This window comes from Furipterus horrens, unplaced genomic scaffold, assembly GCF_987537825.1.
Source record: "Furipterus horrens unplaced genomic scaffold, mFurHor1.1.pri manual_scaffold_3, whole genome shotgun sequence".
In the NCBI taxonomy this organism is placed as follows: Eukaryota; Metazoa; Chordata; class Mammalia; order Chiroptera; family Furipteridae; genus Furipterus; species Furipterus horrens.
The window spans coordinates 157,184,828-157,203,496 of NW_028327173.1; the positions used below are offsets into that span (position 1 = coordinate 157,184,828).

Consider the following 18,669-nt stretch of genomic DNA (forward strand, 5'->3'; position numbering starts at 1 on the left):
TCTTAATGGGAAAATTCTAACAATTCTGTTCTTGGAACACTTTCTCTTTTTGTTTTAAGCCTCCAGGAAATCAATCACTTCCACCTTCATAGCTTCAATTCCCATCTATATATTCTAGATAAGTGCTATCAAATAGAACTTGATGTGATGATGGAAATATTCTGTTTCTGTGCTATCCAATACAATAGTCACTAGCCAAATATGACTATTGAACATTTGAGATGTAACTAATGCAACTGAGAAACCAAATTTTAAATATATATTTAATTGCCTAAATTAGCCACGGGGATTACAATCACTGAGAAACCCTATGGACAGAGTTTCTCATTACATCTGAAGCAAGGTCCAAGAACTGATGTTTAACCAAAGCTCCTCTTGGTGATTCTGATGCACACATGCACAAGATTTTTTTTTTTTTTTTGGCTTAGAACATGGTAGGTATATAAAAGCTTTAAAAAAGATCAGGGGTCTTTTTGAGGTTTAGTTGGTAGGAATTTGAGTAAAGAAGATGAGATTATCTCCCACCCCATCCATTCCTCAAACATCTGAGAGCAGAAGTCCACCTGCATCATTGCTGATATCATAGCAAATATCAAAAACAGAATACATTTTTAATGAAAGGAAAATATAGGAGGAGACTGGAAGCCAACTCAGGGAAACCAAGAGAAGTATGGAGTTCTCAAAACCCTGAGGATAAATGCTGATTTCTGTGAGCACACGCTGGGGACACTTACCTGAATAACCAGGTCAGCTCACTGTAAAAAGAGCTGTTTCAACAACTTGAGTGCTGGAAGTAGAACCTAGAAAGTGGAGGATGCTGCTTTTCTAAGGATTTAGTGAGATGAAAGGCTTTTTATGAACTGAAAAGGTTAGAACAGAAAAACGTTGAATTAAAAAGAACAATGAACAGTGGGGTCTGAAGGAGACTTAAAAAAATTTAAGCTTTTAAAATCTCAGAGTACTTCCCACACCCTGACTGGTGTGGCTCAGTCAGTTGAGCGTTGTCCTGCAAACTAAAACGTTGCCAGTATAACTTTATTAAATAAATACAAATTGTTCAGTGTCTGGAACGTAATAGGTATTCATGTTCTCTTCCTCATCCCACAGTGTCCAACTTTAAGGCATATCTCTCACAGATAATTCATAATGGAGTAGAATGTGCTGATTCCAAAAGTCTTAGGGATTGAGAGTGAATTGTTACCATGATAAAAAGCCTACTCTCCATCTAGACTGATACTGTGACCGTTACTAAGTCTATTAGACCATATGGAGTCATATACCAAAATTTTAACAGTGACCATCTCTGTAAAGTGATAGCCGGAAGGCAGAGGGAGGAAGGAGCTTTCACATTTAGTTTATATAATAATGCAGTATTAAAATTTTTGTAATTAACATGTATTGCATAAGATTTTAAAGTTAAATTTTGCCTTAACCAGTGTGGCTCAGTTGGTAGGGCACTGTTCCACAAAGTGAACTGTCACTCATTCGATTCCTAGTCAAGGCACATGCCTGGATGAGGGGCCTGGCCCCTGGTTGGAGTGTGAGGCAATTGATCAATGTTTCTCTCCCTTTCTCCCTCCCCCCTTCCCCTAAAATTAAACAAAATATTTTAAAAATAAAAATTTAAAAACATTCACTGCTTCATTCAAAAAACGGATTAGAGAAGAGCAGGGATCCCAAGATTGAAGGTTTCGGCAACTCCTGCGGCGCACCTGAAGCCAAGCTGTATTGACTCCGTCTTTCCCTTGGACCCTTCAGCTGCGAAGAGAGGGGGGGGTCTGCTGCTTGGGCAACAGCAGACCCTCCATATCACCCTGCCCAGGCTCTGTAGCTTCAGCTTCACTGGAGAGGACACTCCAGCGTCATCGCAAGATGTCGATTCAACACGGGAGGAGACAGATACCGTGTCACTCCCGAGTCGGACTGCACAACCATTCTCGGCAGTGCAGATAGACTCTTAAGAAGCTACACCATCGTCTCTCGAGACGGACGGCTGCCGACGACGACGACGATTCCATTTTTCCCCCATTGCTCCCCCCGACCCAGCCCACCCTCCCTCCCACATTCAACCTCTATTCTGTTGCCCATGTCCATGGATCATTCTAGTTCCTTCCCCTCTCGCTAAAAATAAATTATAAAAATAAAATAAAAAGAAAAGCTGCTTTTTAAAGTTAGTTATTAGTTATGACTCATTTTATTGGTCTGTATAACTGCCAAGTGAACCCGAAGTGAGGAAATTTCTCTTATCTACCATAGGTAGTAACACCGATGACTATCTGCTGGTATCTTTATCTGCATGTCAACAGTCAATCTACTGACATAATCTGTGAATAGAGAGAGAAGTGATGTAGGAAGTGTGGTAAAATCTCAGCCTATAACAAAAGAAGGGTGGAAAAGAACCATTACAATACAGTACCAGGGCAAGTAAGAGCAGACAGGTAGGTGCTGGGCGACTACACCTCACTGGGAAAACATGGGCAAAAAAGGTTCTAAGAAGTAGAGTGACAAAATGTCAGCACATGTTTCCCTTGCACAGACTTGCCAGGAAGAGCACAACATGCACCCAGAAGCTTCAATCCTTTTGAAAATTTTTAAAAAATGCCCCGAAAGGTGGAAAACCATGTACTAGAAAAAATTCTGTAAAAATTACAATGTAGTTGCCATGTAAAGACACCTACATGAGATATACATTTCTCATTTTGGGATTACTGGAGAGGTCAAAGAAGCAATAAATTTTTATTTACTTGTTTATTTTTAGAGAGAGAAACATCACTGTGTGGTTGCCTCTCACTTGCGCCCCCAACTGGGGACCTGACATGCAACCTAGTAATGTGCCCTGACTGGGAATCGAACCAGCGACAATTGGCTCGCAGGCTGATGCCCAAGGGAAGCAGTAAATTTTTAAAACTGATTTTAGAGAGATGAAGTGGGGGAGAGATGGGAAGAAAGAAACATCGATTTGTTGTTCCACTTATTTATATATCCATTGGTTGATTCCTGTATGTGCTCTGACCAGGAATTGAACCCACAACCTTGGTATATTGGGACAACAATCTAACCAACTGAGATACCCAGCCAAGGCCAAAGAAGCAATTAATTAAAAAAAAAATTTTTTTTAAGCCATTTGATATTTTAACTACTTTTGTGTTTTCCAAATTTTATATAAAATTATCAATTCTTTTATCAAATGCATAAGTAGTCTAGATATGTGTATTTAAATACTCGCTCCAAGAATTACATGATTGAATTCAAGAAGAAAAGGCACATTAACAATACTGTCTCACCCCATCTTCTCAATCACAGACCCAGAATGGTTAGAGGATCTTGGGAGTCAATCCCATCAGATGTCATTGGAGCTAGGATTACAATCCAAACCTTTTGGGTTCCAATCTCATGTTATTTCTATACAGCCTGATGACTGAGAACAAATCTTTATAAATTTGTGCCACTGAATACTTTTTTTTTTTTTACTTTATAAAGTACAAATAGTCTTTTCTCTTCTGGTATTTTAAAATAAATCTGTAAATAGCTTCTTGCTGGCCAACCCATACTCATCACCTGTCGAGATTCTCTTGAATAGTCTACCCATTAGCCAGGTTCCAAAATAAAGACCTTCCAGTCTCTCAAATTCCATACTGCTCACTTGGTTCTAGGTTCCCAGGTCTCTTGGGTCTGCCTACTTAAGTGGCACCTATTTTCTAACCTGCACTTGCAGCTTTGTCCCAGTATTTGTGCCTTGTTATCTGATCTGCTGTTGCCCACTGTCTGTACATAAACATCTTTCTTTATGAGGGGAACAAAGAGAAGGCTTTTGATGCACGCAAATTCCCTTACTTGTGGTTTTCCCAGTTGCTAAATACCTTTTATTGTGACCCTGAGTAAGAAAGGAAATTAGGACAAGGCTCAAGACATCTCCCCTCTCCTCCTGTCAGCTATAAAGCTGGAACAGAAACTGTCTGATGGCTATCAGAAATTCACTCAATCACACATATGTCTCATCTAAAAATAAAAGCCAAATACACATTTCTTTTTTTTTTTGCATATATTTACAGTATAAATACTAATTTTTTCAAAGTACATATTCTTTTAACCATTTGCAAAAGTTATCTAGCACAGGACAGCAATTTAATGTAAAGCCTCTGTAGTAGTGATTAAGGAAAAATAGAACTGTTTTGAGGATAAGGGATTCTAGAAGGAATATGAATGGACATGATATCTGAACTTGCAAGGAGAACGTGAAGCAGCTTAGTCCACATTGCACTGCCAATACAGAATGCTGAAGGACTACCATGTGAGACAGCAACCTGGATGCGGTGTTTTAAGAACTACACTTGAGACATATAAAAAGTACACATGCTTGCATAGTGCATTAATCTTAAAGAAGTTCAACATTTCCTTCTCATTTTCAGTAACCTAAATGTATAGTACTTAAAACACATCACACAGAATTAAAGACTTATGCATATATTTCAGATTTCAACATTAACGTCAAAAATACATAGTATGATTTTACATAGGATTTGTGCTACATTAGAACACTAGAGACAAATATCACTTGAGTATTAAGGAAAACATTAAATATTAAATAACTGAGAAATAAAATGTGTAAACACTAATCTAACGAGGGTTTTGCTATTGCAACATGTCCCATGAAGTGGTTTCAACAGTACAAAAAGGCTTAGGACATGAGTGTTTCCAGTCTACTTGGAATATGTGGAGCTCATTCCAGGAATCCTTTAATAAAAACTGGTCCAGTATAACAGGAGAGGACCCACTCTCCTGGTTGTTAATTTGGTACACTCCGTTCTATGCTAATTTTTACTTTCAAACTTGGGTATGGAGCAAGCTTTTAAATTGTCACTCCTTATCAACATCTTGGTGAAAATTGAGGGTTTGTTGGCGATTCAGTGTAAGATTTGAGTTCATATGCAGCACCGCTATCAACTTCCATTGACTTTCTAGAGAACAGGAGACGTACATCTCTATGGAGGTAGATCTTTCCAGATTTAGAACTCTGGAACCTAAATAAACAAACAAAAAGATGCAACATTTAGGGAATGATTATTTTAAAACCAAACCAAACCAAACCCCCAAATAATTAAATTTTAAAGGTAAAAAGAATTAGTTTTGCCACAATATTAGGTTAATAGTAACCTTTAACAAGATATTTAAAGTCTTATTTAAGTGCCTCTTCCTACTATCTCCTGAACACTTCATATTATACCCTTTTCCTTTGTACGATGCCAGAGATGCTTCCTTCTGTGAATGTGGCACATTTGGGGAGAGGGGGTACCCCCCAAAAGCCAGACTTATTTCTGGGGGTTGTACTCCTTGTAGTACAGGCTTCTCCCACTAGATGAGTGTTCTAGGAACCCATCTGTATCAGTGCACCAGCTGCTGTTGTTGTGAGAAGCTGCATTTGGCTTCAGTGAATTTTTTTTGAAGACTCTTTCAACATGTTTTCCCATTTCATGATGGGTGACTTATGAGTGTACCTGCCCATGCCACATTGAGTGTTCAGTTTTTGACCAAAAACCCTTGTGCCCCACCCTCCCTATTCACCTGATCTTGCCCCAAATGACATTTTTTTTTGTTGTTTCCTGGATGAAAAAAGTCTTCAAAGGGAAATGCTTCGCTGATGTGGAAGAGGTGAAACAAAAAAATGACAGAAGCACTAAAAGGCATCAAAATTGAAAAATTCAAAAACTGTTTTGAGCAGTGGAAAAACCATCTTGATAGATATATTGCATCAAATGGAGAGTACTTTGAAGGTGACTGAAGTTTAAACATGTAATAATAAATACACAATTTTTAATAAATAAATTCCAGAATTTATACCTTTCACTTCTGACACCACATGTTTCTTTCCTCACCTACAGTGTCAAGTTTCAGTTCACAACAGCCAATTATACTACATTTGGGCTTTGTAGCTCTAGCATCTTTGGGGCACACAGATTGAACATTTCACACAACTTGCCCTCCCCACAATTTTGAGTACATTAAAATTTATTCCACACATGACAAATCGCCACTGAAAATAATCAAGTTTTGAGTACAATCACAGGATAAGCAAGGGCTGCTATCATCAGTAGAGGCTAACTAAATAAAGCGTAATCATCATTAAAAACCACTTAAAAAGTCACCATGAAATGAAAATGGTTATCAAAACTGAATATGGAACAGTTTCTATCTCCTGCTAATTAATACTTATAGCATAACACAGAGTGCCAGAATCCTTAATCATATAAATAGAGCCTTTGGTGCTAATTTCTCTAGTTTTCCCTTTGCATAGCAGATATACTCTCTGGGTTTGTGTTTTTTATTCCTAAATTAGCTGAAAAATCTGGTGCTCAGTTGCTCTTTCCTTCTCTCTGAAGTTTTTCATTATCTCAATTGGAAGGAGAACATGGCAAGCTTTGGGAACTATGCCATACTTTGTGGAGAGGTTTCTTTAGAGCATTTAAAGTATCTAATCATTAAGTAGGGATTATAAAAGCTGGGGTAATTGATTTTTACTTTGGTAAATGTTGGTTACATATAGCTATGGTTGTTAAAACTTCAAGAGGAATGGTATCAAATGGAAGTTTAAAGCGAGTTCAATCTTTCTCCTACATTGATTAGGCTGAGAGTTATTCTTACAGTCTGCTACTTTATACCATTTCTTAAAAAAACAATCTTCCAAGTTGGGTTTAAATATATTGTGCTGGTTTAACATGTCCTTAAGTTGCAGAACATGAGGCAGAAGACCCCAAGATAAGAGTACCAATTAATCAGTGCTATGGATGTTGGGAGAGGGACCATTAACTTAACAGGTATTTTCAGTACGGGTCTTAAGTGTACAGCTGACTCCTTATTCACTCTAGATCACCACAAAGCAAATCTATTGAAAGAGAGTGGGTGGCCACCATCAGTAAGAGATTAAAGAGGACCTCTGTCTGGGCCCTGGATGTAAGATGCCTCCTCCTGATGATAGGGTCCTTGGAGTAAGGAGTTCAGCTAAGATTGAGCACTTACTATAAATGGCATCAGAAAACTATTGGGAATAGAGTTACAGGTAAAAGCCTATTGCACTCTCTCTTAACCAACAGACTTGCTCATTAACCCTGAAAGCTATACTAGGACTTCATGTCTGAAAACCTTACTCTAGAATGCTGGCAGCTTGGACCTCATGGACAAACAAGTGGTTTCTCACAACCTACAACCATGAGCTTGGTAGTAAGAGAGAAAAAGATATTTCTAATGGAATCACTAGAATATATAAGCTCTATAAGAACAGAGACTTTGTCACAGCTGTTTCCTAGTGCCTACAAACATGCCTAACACATAAATATTCATGGAATAAATGAACGAAGGTTAATAACGTCCTTGTCTAATGCAGCAGCCATTAGCCACATCTGGCTACTGAGCACTTGAAATACGGCTAGTTTAAACTAAATTGTCCCATAGTCCTGGCTGGGTAGGTTGGTTGGTTAGTGTCATCCTGATTACCATGGTTGATCTCCAGTCAGGGAACATACAAAAATCAACCAATGAATGCATAAATAAGTGGAAAAACAAACTGATGTTTCTCTATCTTTCTCTAAAAGAAATCAATCAATAAAATAAAATAAATAAACTGAATTGTGCTATTAATGTAAGCTATATACTTGATTTTAAGTATTCAATATAAATAAAGAATGCAAATATCGTATTCATATTTATTTTATGTGTATAATAAAAAACAATAAAGAATATAAAATATCTCACTCGTAATATTTATATTGATTATACATTCAAATTACAACATTTGGATATATTGGGTTAAATAAAATTTACTATTAAGTCTTTCCTTTTTCTTAATATCTTTTAAATGTAGCTACTAAAAAATATAGAACTACATCTAAGGCTCACATTATATTCTACTGGAGAGCAATTGGTTTAGAAAATGTGTCTCACTGCCCCAGATTTATCAGCATTTGTTTTAATATAAAATATTTTGCATTACACAGCTATAAATGAAAAGTCCCCTAATTCAAGAAGTAAAAACGACTACAGAAAGATATGCTGTGTGTTTTCTGCATCTTGGCATATCACCCAAGTTTCCGAGTTAAGAGAATTCCAGGGGACGCTGGTCTTAGTCAGTGACAGTTTTTAAAATAAACTAAAAATTCTAGAGTCGTTCTTCTAAAGTAACATTTTTATTTTCATTTCAAATATTACCTCAGATGGATGAGGTAGCGTAATAACCGTTCTTCTGTGTGTCGAATCTTCTCTTTATTAACTCTTCTCTTCATTTCTTGTTTAACTGGTACAGAAAAAGTTCTCTGTCGTAGGAATGTCTGATGATTGGCTGGCATATCTCGTAAGTCATATATCACAACAAACATCTTCACCACAGTCTTATTAGGATTAAATAAGGTCTGAAGAAACAATATAGAATTTTTAAAAAAATCAGTGATTTGTTGATTTGACTCAAAATGGTTGTGCCAATAACAAAACAGATTTTAAGTCATTAATCCCAGTGAATATAATTTAGTTTTAGGGAATAAAGTTAATAAAATTTCAGAAGTTTATGAGCTGATACTTACTATTTTAATAAATGGGTCAATTAATATTTTAAGTTTAACAACAACATAAAATCCTAAAATAAATCTAAATATTTAGTCACAAATTTCATATTAATAATAGACAATACCTAACTTTTACTCCTTGTTCATATTTTAAGAAATCATTCCACTAGATTAATCAAAATATACCTTCCCTGGATTAACACATTCCAGTTCCTTTATTTCAAACATTAGCTTCATTAAAGTGTGCCTACTATAAATTTCATATAATAGAATTTTAATTTTTCTCACATTTTAATAGTGAGTAAATATAATTTTTTTAAAATAAAAGTTTGGTAAAGCTAGACTTTTAGGTGTTTTAGGTACATATGAAATTGAAAATTTGTTCTCTTTGTATATTTAACATTGAAAATATTATTTAAATTAATATAAGCTGAAATCTTTCCATATATTGAAAGTAATTTTATATTAAAATTTTATCTAAAAATATAAAAATAAAATGTTTTCAAAAAGGAGACGTTTTCACATTTGAAATGCTTCCAAGTCTAGAAAATAAAGTTCATTATTATTAGTTACATGTTGGACTAAATAAAACTTTATGCTTTCATAATTGAATCATTTCAAGAATTGCAGTGACACATTTCAAAATCATCGATACCATAAATAGACCAAAATATGTATCTGAATTAATACTATTTTAAAAATACTAATTTATAAGCAAAATCCCAAGCTGCTGATCTGACTTTAACCAAATTACCAACACATCAATAGGTAACTTGGTGCCCATGCTTTCTGAAGCTCATCCGTGGCACTGGACATCACTCACTGAATCAAAATGAGAAATATATCAATATTATGATCCAACTTTTTAAAATCTAGTGAGTCTTAAGAGTAAGGCTAATACATTCAACAAACCACACAACTAGCAAGCCAGGAGTTCAAACCATGTATATACATAATTAAACTATGTAAGAAATTAAAGACATACCTAAATTTGATATTTTAAATTAACCATTAAAGTTGGCAGTCCTCAAACAAGAGGTGTTTGTGTTTATGCCTCATTATTATGACAACTGACAGCTAGCTTTCCAGTGGCTCACACTTCCCAATGATAGGAGCTACACAGCCAGAGGCAAGAGAACAGATTATCCTTCAAGATTTCCATTCAACATAAATTGCATTTTAATATGCAATGGTTCATCCTTAGTAAAACTTACATATATGTACATATTTGCATAGTACTATGTTTCATTCCTGTGCGATATGCAATAAACAAATGTATAGACTCCTTTGCTATACCAGAACAAAAGTGATCAGTAGAAGTGGTCTGGTGAAGCCAAAGGTCATAAAAAGGCTTGTTGAATTATACCAGATCCTAAGTGAGAGGAACTCACTAGATTATTTTTAAATTTCAGCTTTATTGAGGTGTAACTGACAAATATCAGTGAGACTTTTTAATATGCAAGAGCCAACTCTGTAATAGTTAAACTTCTGGGCTTTCAAGATTATCCTGGGTGTGCCTTGGTAATGAACTCAGTGGCAAAGTGGCTTTTATATCAAATAGCTCGTCTGAGTACCTTAAACTGAGGATGATGAAGGACTGCTCTGGGCTAAGAGAGTTCTCCTGAACCTAAACTAGATTAAATGCCTAGACCAAAAGGAAACATTCCTTCTCCGCCCCAACATCTGTCAGACTACGTGTTGGGTAACCATCTCATTAGATCCATTTAGAAATTACCCCTAAGGATAATATAATTTTGTTTCCCAAGTTTTCCTGTCAAAGCAACACTAATATTTCATGTCTCCTTTCGAATAGGTAGATCTCAATCTGGCTTACTATTCTAAACAGAAGGCACTGGTGTTGTTAGGTTCTGACTGTATTGAAAATAGCTCTATTTAAGTTATGTAGACTGTCATATACTATCTTTCTAATGCATTCACCTTAATTAGCTTATGAATGCTTTCCTTTTCTGGAGGCCCCCAAATGGTCATTCCTGGGGCAGAGCAGGGAAACTCCAAAGAAAGCTGCAGCCGCACTGTTACTTACCAAAGTTGTTGCAGCAGCAGTAGCAGGAGAAAGGGCTAAGTTCTATATGTATGTGAGAGAATTATTATTGCAATTGTAGGCTATAAAACACATACCACTTGTATTGTTCCTGAAGGAGGTACTCGATATCCCCTTTTACCAAGGGACTCTAAAGTGATCACACCCTTGAAATAAAAGAAGACAAATTTAGTACAAACTAATGCGTATGTATATAAAAGACTAAAACAATATTAACCATGTAGTTACAAAAATTTTAGAATTCTATCTGTATGGAAAAACATTCACATTACATTAATAGAGATACATTCTATGAGTATGAAATAGTAAGGGTCATACTGATATGAAAACAGTTTACTGTTCTTCCTGGAGCTGTTGCAATAAATAATATAAAACATAAAATATATAATAAATAACAAATATATAAAGTACATAATAATTATATAGCACCAAACTGCTTGAAATTTCTATTAAGATACAGATGCAAGAAGTTCCCTAACTTAAGAGGATAAAGGAAGGTGACAGGATTATTCCCTTGTATCATGCAGAAGGAAGGAAATGAAGAAGAAAAATAATTTACGATTCTTTGTACATATAAAAAGTCAGGAATGTGGAAGGACCTAAGTCTTGGTCAAAAGTGCAGTCAAGTCTTCAATTATATGGATTAGAGACAGACCATCATCATCAAGTATCACCTGTAAACTTGTTAGAACTGCAGAATTTCTGGCTTCTTCTCAGACCTACCAAATCAAGTCTGTATCTTAACAAGATTCCCCAGATGCTATCACATATACATTAATATCTGAGAAGCATTGCTCTACTATACACTGTAGTTCTATGAGAAGAATGTTCTACTCATTGCAACAGTCCCAAAATGGGAAAGAAGTATAAATTAAAACAAGGGAAGCTTTGATTGAATGTGGGAAACTTTCTAGATAACCAGAATGACCAAACGACTTCATGTGGTGATTGATATGTAATTCTCAGAGAGCTGTAAGAAAAGAATGCTGATTCATTTGTTTTGACTGGGCTAAGTTTTCTTTTCAGTAATTATGATAGTTAAATAGAATAATTGCACATTCTACATTTCATATCCCATCATTTTAAGTTGTGCACAGCAAAACATATCAGCCTTACATAAAAATAAATGTAAAACAGGATTGTTCCACCAGGCAATATCCGTTTGTTTGAAAGACAGGCCAGGGTAGGGGGAGTGGGAGGGTGGGTATAAAGGTAAAAGAAAAAACAGACTCCAATATGGAAATATCACAACTCCAAGTGAACAGCACTTGACATCAGACTGTTAGATTGACATGTTAAATACTGGGAAATGTTCATGGAAATGGGTGCTGAGAAGAAATGTGGTTCTTGACAAATATGATTTGTCACATGGTCATTTAGAACACGAAAACAGCATATCAACAAATTGCATCCTTAACCAAAACAGCAATGAAGCAAACAATTTCTCTTTTACAATCTGCTCTATATGAAAAATACAATGGTATATATGGCCCCTCTTCTTCCTAGTTCCAGAAAGAAAAAGTAAAAAATATATGTAAACGATAGCTACCTTTATAATCACATCGCTACAAGCAATACATTGCTATTCTTCCTTGTCACCCTTCCCTAAATAAATAAAGGAAAACTGATGAAGCAAAAACTACCATCAAGCCACTCTAGCTGGTGTGGCTCAGCGGACTGAGAGCCAGCCTGTGAACTGAAAGGTTACTGGTTCAGTTCCAGGTCAGGGAACATGGGCCTGGAGCCAGTTCTACAGCTGGGAGCCTGCAGGAGGCAACCATTCAGTGTTTCTCTCCCTCTTTTTCTCCCTCCCCTCCCCACTTTAGTCTCTTAAAAAAAAAAATCTTAAAAAAACAAACTACTATCAAGACTATAGTTATTTCCTTTAATACATAACAATTATAAGTTTTCAGAACATGATAATAGTAACTAAATAAATTTATAGAGAAAGAATGTAGATTAAAATTTTTTATTTTTATTTTTTAAGATTTATTCATTTCGAGAGGAAGGGAGAGAGAAAGAGAGGGACAGAAATATTGATGTGCAAGAGATACACTGATTGGCTGCCTCTCTCATGCTCCCAACTGGGGACCCGGTCTGTAACCCAGGCATGTGCCTTGACTGAGAATCGAATCGGTGATCTTTTGGTTTACAGACCGGCACCCAGTCCACTGAGCCACACCAGTCAGGGCAGACTTTTTAAAACCTTATAATTTAAGGTAACACTTATCTAAGCAATGTTAAGACCAGTATGGCACTGGTAAATTAGGAATTAGAAAGGAATTGAGAAATTATTAGAATTCTATTATTATTATTAAATTTGTTATTATTTATTATTTTAATAATTGGTCAGCATACCAGTATTTCTATGTTGTAACAGTTACTATACTTCTGGCATTTTAGGATACAACAGAAAGGTTAAGATAAACTAAATTGGGTCAGATCTTATATAAAAACTTACTCTCAAATTATTGTGGAATAGAGACTATACAAAGCTTAGTAAAACAGAAAGAAGTTTATCTTAATTTGGTCACTTACAAATAGAAGAAAATAATATGTGGACCTGTTAATATGATAATTCAAGTTATACCATGAATTTGCTACTGGCACACCTGCTTTAGACCTTTCTGCTCTGTTCCACCATGTAATAGCTTCTAAACTGTGGAGAGCTGCCATATTACACAACAAATGAAGAACATTTTTACCACTGACACCCAAGTGAAGAGAGATGTTTCATAGATTTGAATTAATCTTCAAGGAACTTTTAATGAAAAGTCCTGCACCACTTCTACACACACAAATTTCCTGCACTAAAATATTACCTTTGTGAGTCATTTGTGTAATTTGTAATGAGAGGTCCCAAGGTTATTAAAGTAACAAATAAGAGTTTGGTGTCTCAGCTCTGCTGTGATATATATTATCTTACCAAAACATGATCAGTACTTTGAAAACAGATGGAATTATCAATATATGAATAAGATTCCATGAAGAACAGGATTAATTTTATTAATTTACAGTAGGAAAGATGTATAAGATTTGGATTTTATCATTTGCAAAGGAAACACATTTCTAACGAGTAAACTGCCATAAAAAAAAATCTTACATAATGGAAAGTTTACTGAGGAATATTATCAGAGAAAAGTAAATCAGAGGTTCTTTAAGAATAGACTAGCTCAATAACCTGATTTAACCTCTATGCAGTATCTATTCATAATCCGTAACCATTTGTGTATACTTTCTGGTGACAGTGACAAAATCCTTTATCTCTTAACCTTTCATTTTTTAGATGTCAACTGACAAAGTCAAGGATTAATGCTGTTTTGCTTTTATAAATGAACCCTTGCTCATAAATTTCACTCAAAGATATTTATTTGAGCTGATTTTCAGCCAATTCACTCTTTTATCTTATTTCTAAGCCTTCCTACTGTTCATCTCGACTCTGTACACTAGTAACACATTTCAGTATTTTAGATCTTATCTTCAATTTTCTATCACTATGTGTCAGTAGAATATGTGAAACTGATGAGACTTCTTGATGTCCTTCCTGGTAAAGCAAAACGGGCATCTTCACACTTATATCCTAATATTGTAAGCATTCCAGTATGATACACTTTTATCCTTGAAATATTGAACTTATCTCAAGGGTACTTTCCATTATATTAACTACCCACAATTAGCAGTCATTTTTTTCAAAAGTTATACTGGAAGAGTATATCCCTCTTTCTGTGGTAAATGAATAAAAGGTGGCATATATGATAATGGGCAGGTTTGTAAGGTGTGGGCCTTGTTTTTAGTAATAACCAATGTTGTGCATTATGATTTTAATCCACAAGTGTAAATATTATTGGAAAAAGAAAACTTGGAATAAATGAGCAGATACCAGTATGCTCTGTCTATCAAAGTATAAAATACTGATCAGGATCTTGAATCAAATTTTCGCCCTTAGAATGGAGTAAGGCTTACTTGTGCAAACTGGGCCAATAATGAGTAAGCTATAGTAGGTCCCTAAAAAAGTAAAACTTTCCTTCTTCTATTGTTTCTCGATTATGTAAAATTCCCTTTTCACAACTTCTATCAATAACAAAAGACACAGTTATTAATATCCTTGGGAATCTAAAAGATGGGGAAGAGGAAGCAACCGGGCCAGGTAGTAGGTGGGACATTCAAGTAGCAAGACCAGAGCTGTATGTTTCTATGCCTATAACAAATGTATACCTTGTATTTCTCGAAGTAAGATCAAACATGAAAACCCAGCTCTGCCTCCTTATTTGATACCATCCTGTAAATTTTTATAGACTCACATCGCTAGCCACTTCTCCCTCTTTGTGTTTTGGAAAAGGGCTGATACTAATCATACCCCAGGACATGGTATCATTTTTGCAGTTGAAGGCTTATTTTATCCTCAATCCATTGGAATAAAAAATGGGAAAGGTGAAATCAGGACTGTAAGTCTCAAAACTGTGCTCTAATTCTCCTTAGCTATCTTACTTTCCAGTAAAGCTTTAGCACACAGTCAGAAATAACTAATATTCTAAAGAATCCTAAGATTAGAATAAAATGGTCCAAAGACAAAACAAACAGGAGGAAGTGGGTAAAAGAGCCTCACAGAAGCCAGGTTACCAAATCTTTACCTAAACTGTACTGAGATGAGGATCACATGTGAAGCCAGTCCTTGTGGAAGTGGAGTGCCGAGTAAGCACTTGAGAATTTGTGTGAACTTAGCAAGATATGGAATTATAGTGTCACTAATCAAATTTGTTATTAATTTTTCAAATTGCAGAGAAACAAATAAATTTTCAGCAAAACTGTCAAATGCAAAGAGGATATCTATTGTTAGAGCTAGCTCAGAAAGAAGTTGTGAGGTAACCTTTTGCTTGATACAGTCATTAATCTCTATTCAGCTTCAATTTTCTCTTACTTTATATTTTCAAGCATTGCACCAAAGCAGTCCCTCAAACTCCTTGAACTTAATGACAGATATCTGTCATTAAGTTGGCTGACTTGAGCAGAAAGAAGACAACTTTAAGAATACTTGCCATATAAGGAGAGGGAGCATTATCATCTGAAACACTGTAGAATGACACTTCAACTGGAAGAATCAAATGCGTGGGGCAGAAAACACCACTTGCCCCCACCTCGGCAGTAAAGCCATCGACAACGCCGAGAGGATCTAAACGATAGTTCAAGACAGATTCCTGGAAGATAAAATAATTTTTAAGTTATAAAGTTAAAAAGTTCACTCATTCATTTTGTTTCCTATTTAAAGAAGTATGTGCGTCACCGTGCGTTCTGGCATTAGAAAAGTGGTTGCTGCCGTTGCCATGACCTCATTTCGGATGTTCGTCTGACCTGAAATTAACCATTCCCCCATCAATCTTCTACCATCCTACAGACTTTGGCTGCCTCTCACTATTCCAACCCATGCTGAACTATCCCTGAATTTCACCATTAGTTAGACCTGATTGTTTAATATATTATTCTTTTCTTTGTAAATAAAATATACTTGACCAGAGCACTGTAATAGGAGGACTGAGGGAACTTCTATTACAGCGCTAATAGAAAAACATTTCAAATCTTTCAAAAGCTCTCTTTCATATGCATATATCAACACAGATATGCATACACATATGATAAGATATGAATAGCTTTTCTTTGTTCAGTAATTCTTTGAAGAGAAACTCTGCATGCCCTTATGAGTCTGAAAATCTATGTGCTCTAAATCTGAAATAGTGAATCAGTCATTCTAAAAATACCCTGGTGAAAAAGACTAAGAGATCTACGTTACAACAACCTTCTCTAAACTCCACTCACCACCTCTACTCCAAATAAATGCAACATCTTCTAAGTAATCTTTCCATCTCTAGTATATCCTCTGTATTAATGCCAAAGTGCCTTAAAAAAAAACGTATATACCACTCACCAGGTTAAAACTCTGTGTTTCTGATATCTAGGGGATGAAGTCAAATCTTCATAGCATGGCATGCAAGCCCCCTGTACCTTTCTTGCCTCATCCCTCCCTACCTGCAGAGTCTTATTCACCACTTCCAGTTAATACTTTCCAACATGTCCATGCTCTTTTCCTACTTTTGCACATGTGCCATTGTACACGTAGTTCCTTCTGTCTAGAATCCCTTGCTACTCCCCACACTAATGTACCCAACAAATTCTTACTTATCTTGTGTAACCAAATTCAAATGACGGTCCCCCAGTAAAGGTTTCCCCAATCCCTTAGCAGAGAGGTTGGGTATATGAGGACTGAGGGAACTTCTATTACAGTGATAATTACTTGGGTTTAAAAATTATTTATATATCCATCTTTTTTCAGTAGACTGTAAACTCCTCTAAGAGAGGAACTTTACCATTTACCTTTGTCTTTCTAGCACATAGCACAACACATAGCAGGTACTCAAGTAAATGTTTAAGAAAAATATTCTACAGCCCTGACTGGTGTGTCTCAGTAGATTGGGTATCGTCCTGCAAAATGAAAGGTCGCCAGTTCGATTCCTGGTCAGGACACATGCCTGGGTTGTAGGTTCGGTCCCCAGTTGGTGTGCATACAAGAAGCAAAAAATAAAAAATTCCTCTCACATTGTTGTTTCTCTCCCTCTTTTTCTGCCTCCTTTCCCATCTCTCGAAATATAAATACAATCTTAAAAACAAACATAAAACAGGACAAGCACACATAAAAAAGCTTATGGAAAAGGCCAATGACCCACAGTAGTTTCTGACTTTATTCAGTTTTGTGACTTTATACTCACATGGATTCTAGACCCTATTCAGTGCAAAACAACAAGAGCAGAAAGTAAATGGAATACAGATAACAAAGTAAGAAATAAAATTGTCCCTATTTGTAGATGACACAAGCATCTATCTAAAATAATCTCCAAAATTCTGCCCTGGTTGGTGTGGCTCAGTGGATTGAGTGCTGGCCTACAAACCAAAGGGTCGCCAGTTTGATTCCTAGTCAGGGCACATGCCTGGGTTGCGGATCAAGTCCCCAGTTGGGAGTACATGAGAGGCAACCACAACATTGATGTTTCTCTCCCTTTCTCCCTCCCTTTCCCTCTCTCTAAAAATAAAATTTTTAAAAAATCAATAAAATAAAATAAAATAATCTCCAAAAATCTAAAAAAGATCAATAAAATAAGCAAGTTGAACAAGGTCATAAGGTGATTATATATGCATATGTACATATACATTCATATATATACATATGTATATAGCTACACACATATAATCACTTATATTTTAATATACAGCAATGAAGAATTGGGAATTTAAGATTTTTAAAGTATAATTTATAGGAGCAGCAGAAAACATGAAATATTTACATGTAAACCTACAAAAATATGTCTAAGATCTGTATGCTGAAAAGTACAAAACACTTATGAAAGAAATCAAAGCATAACTAAATACAAGGGGGGAACCCCCAAAACCAAGAATTTATTTATTAAAAAATATGTATTTATTCTTACATGTTTAAACTTCAGTCACTTTCAAAGTATTCTCTATTTGATGCAATACACCTATCGAGATGTTTTTCCATTGCTCATAACAGTTTTTGAACTTGTCAATTTTGATGCTTTTAGTGCTTTTGCTGTTTTTTGTTTCACCTTGTCCACATCAGGAAAATGTTTCCCTTTGAGGCCTTTTTTCATCCGGGGAAACAAAAATAATGGTGCTCAGGGCTGGGCAGGGTGAAGAGGGAGGGTGGTACATAGGTGTCATGCTGTTTTTGGTCAAAAACTGCTGAGCACTCAGCATGGTAAATCACCCACGGTGAAATACAAAAACACATTGAAAGATTCTTCAAAAAAAATTCACTGAAGCCAATTGCAAACTCTCACAGCAACGTCAGCTGGTGCACTGATACAGATGGGATTTCTAGAACACTCACCTAGTGGGGAAGCCTGCGACAAGGGGCTGCCCTCCAGAAGATAATTATGTTTTTTTGGGGGTCCCCCTTTGTGTTCATGTCAAAAGATTTAATATTCACAAGATGATCTCTATCAATGCAATCCAAACAAAATTCAACAGGCTCTTTTGTAGATATAAACA

At 35.8% G+C, this 18,669-nt stretch overlaps 1 protein-coding gene across 7 annotated transcripts in view; it reads right to left on the reverse strand.

Annotated features, from left to right (window-relative positions):
- Nucleotides 1-4,043: 4,043 nt before the first annotated feature.
- Nucleotides 4,044-18,669, reverse strand: part of ATOSA (atos homolog A) — a 102,631-nt gene continuing 88,005 nt past the window's right edge. For all 7 annotated transcript variants that reach the window (XM_090270618.1, XM_090270616.1, XM_090270615.1 and 4 more), the window contains exons 10-13: nt 15,648-15,806; nt 10,689-10,757; nt 8,200-8,399; nt 4,044-5,021 (exon numbers count right to left, since the gene is read on the reverse strand). In XM_090270618.1, the coding sequence (XP_090126744.1) occupies nt 4,868-5,021; nt 8,200-8,399; nt 10,689-10,757; nt 15,648-15,806 (582 nt within the window). In that variant the 3' untranslated portion in view covers nt 4,044-4,867. The remainder of the gene's footprint in view (nt 5,022-8,199; nt 8,400-10,688; nt 10,758-15,647; nt 15,807-18,669) is intronic.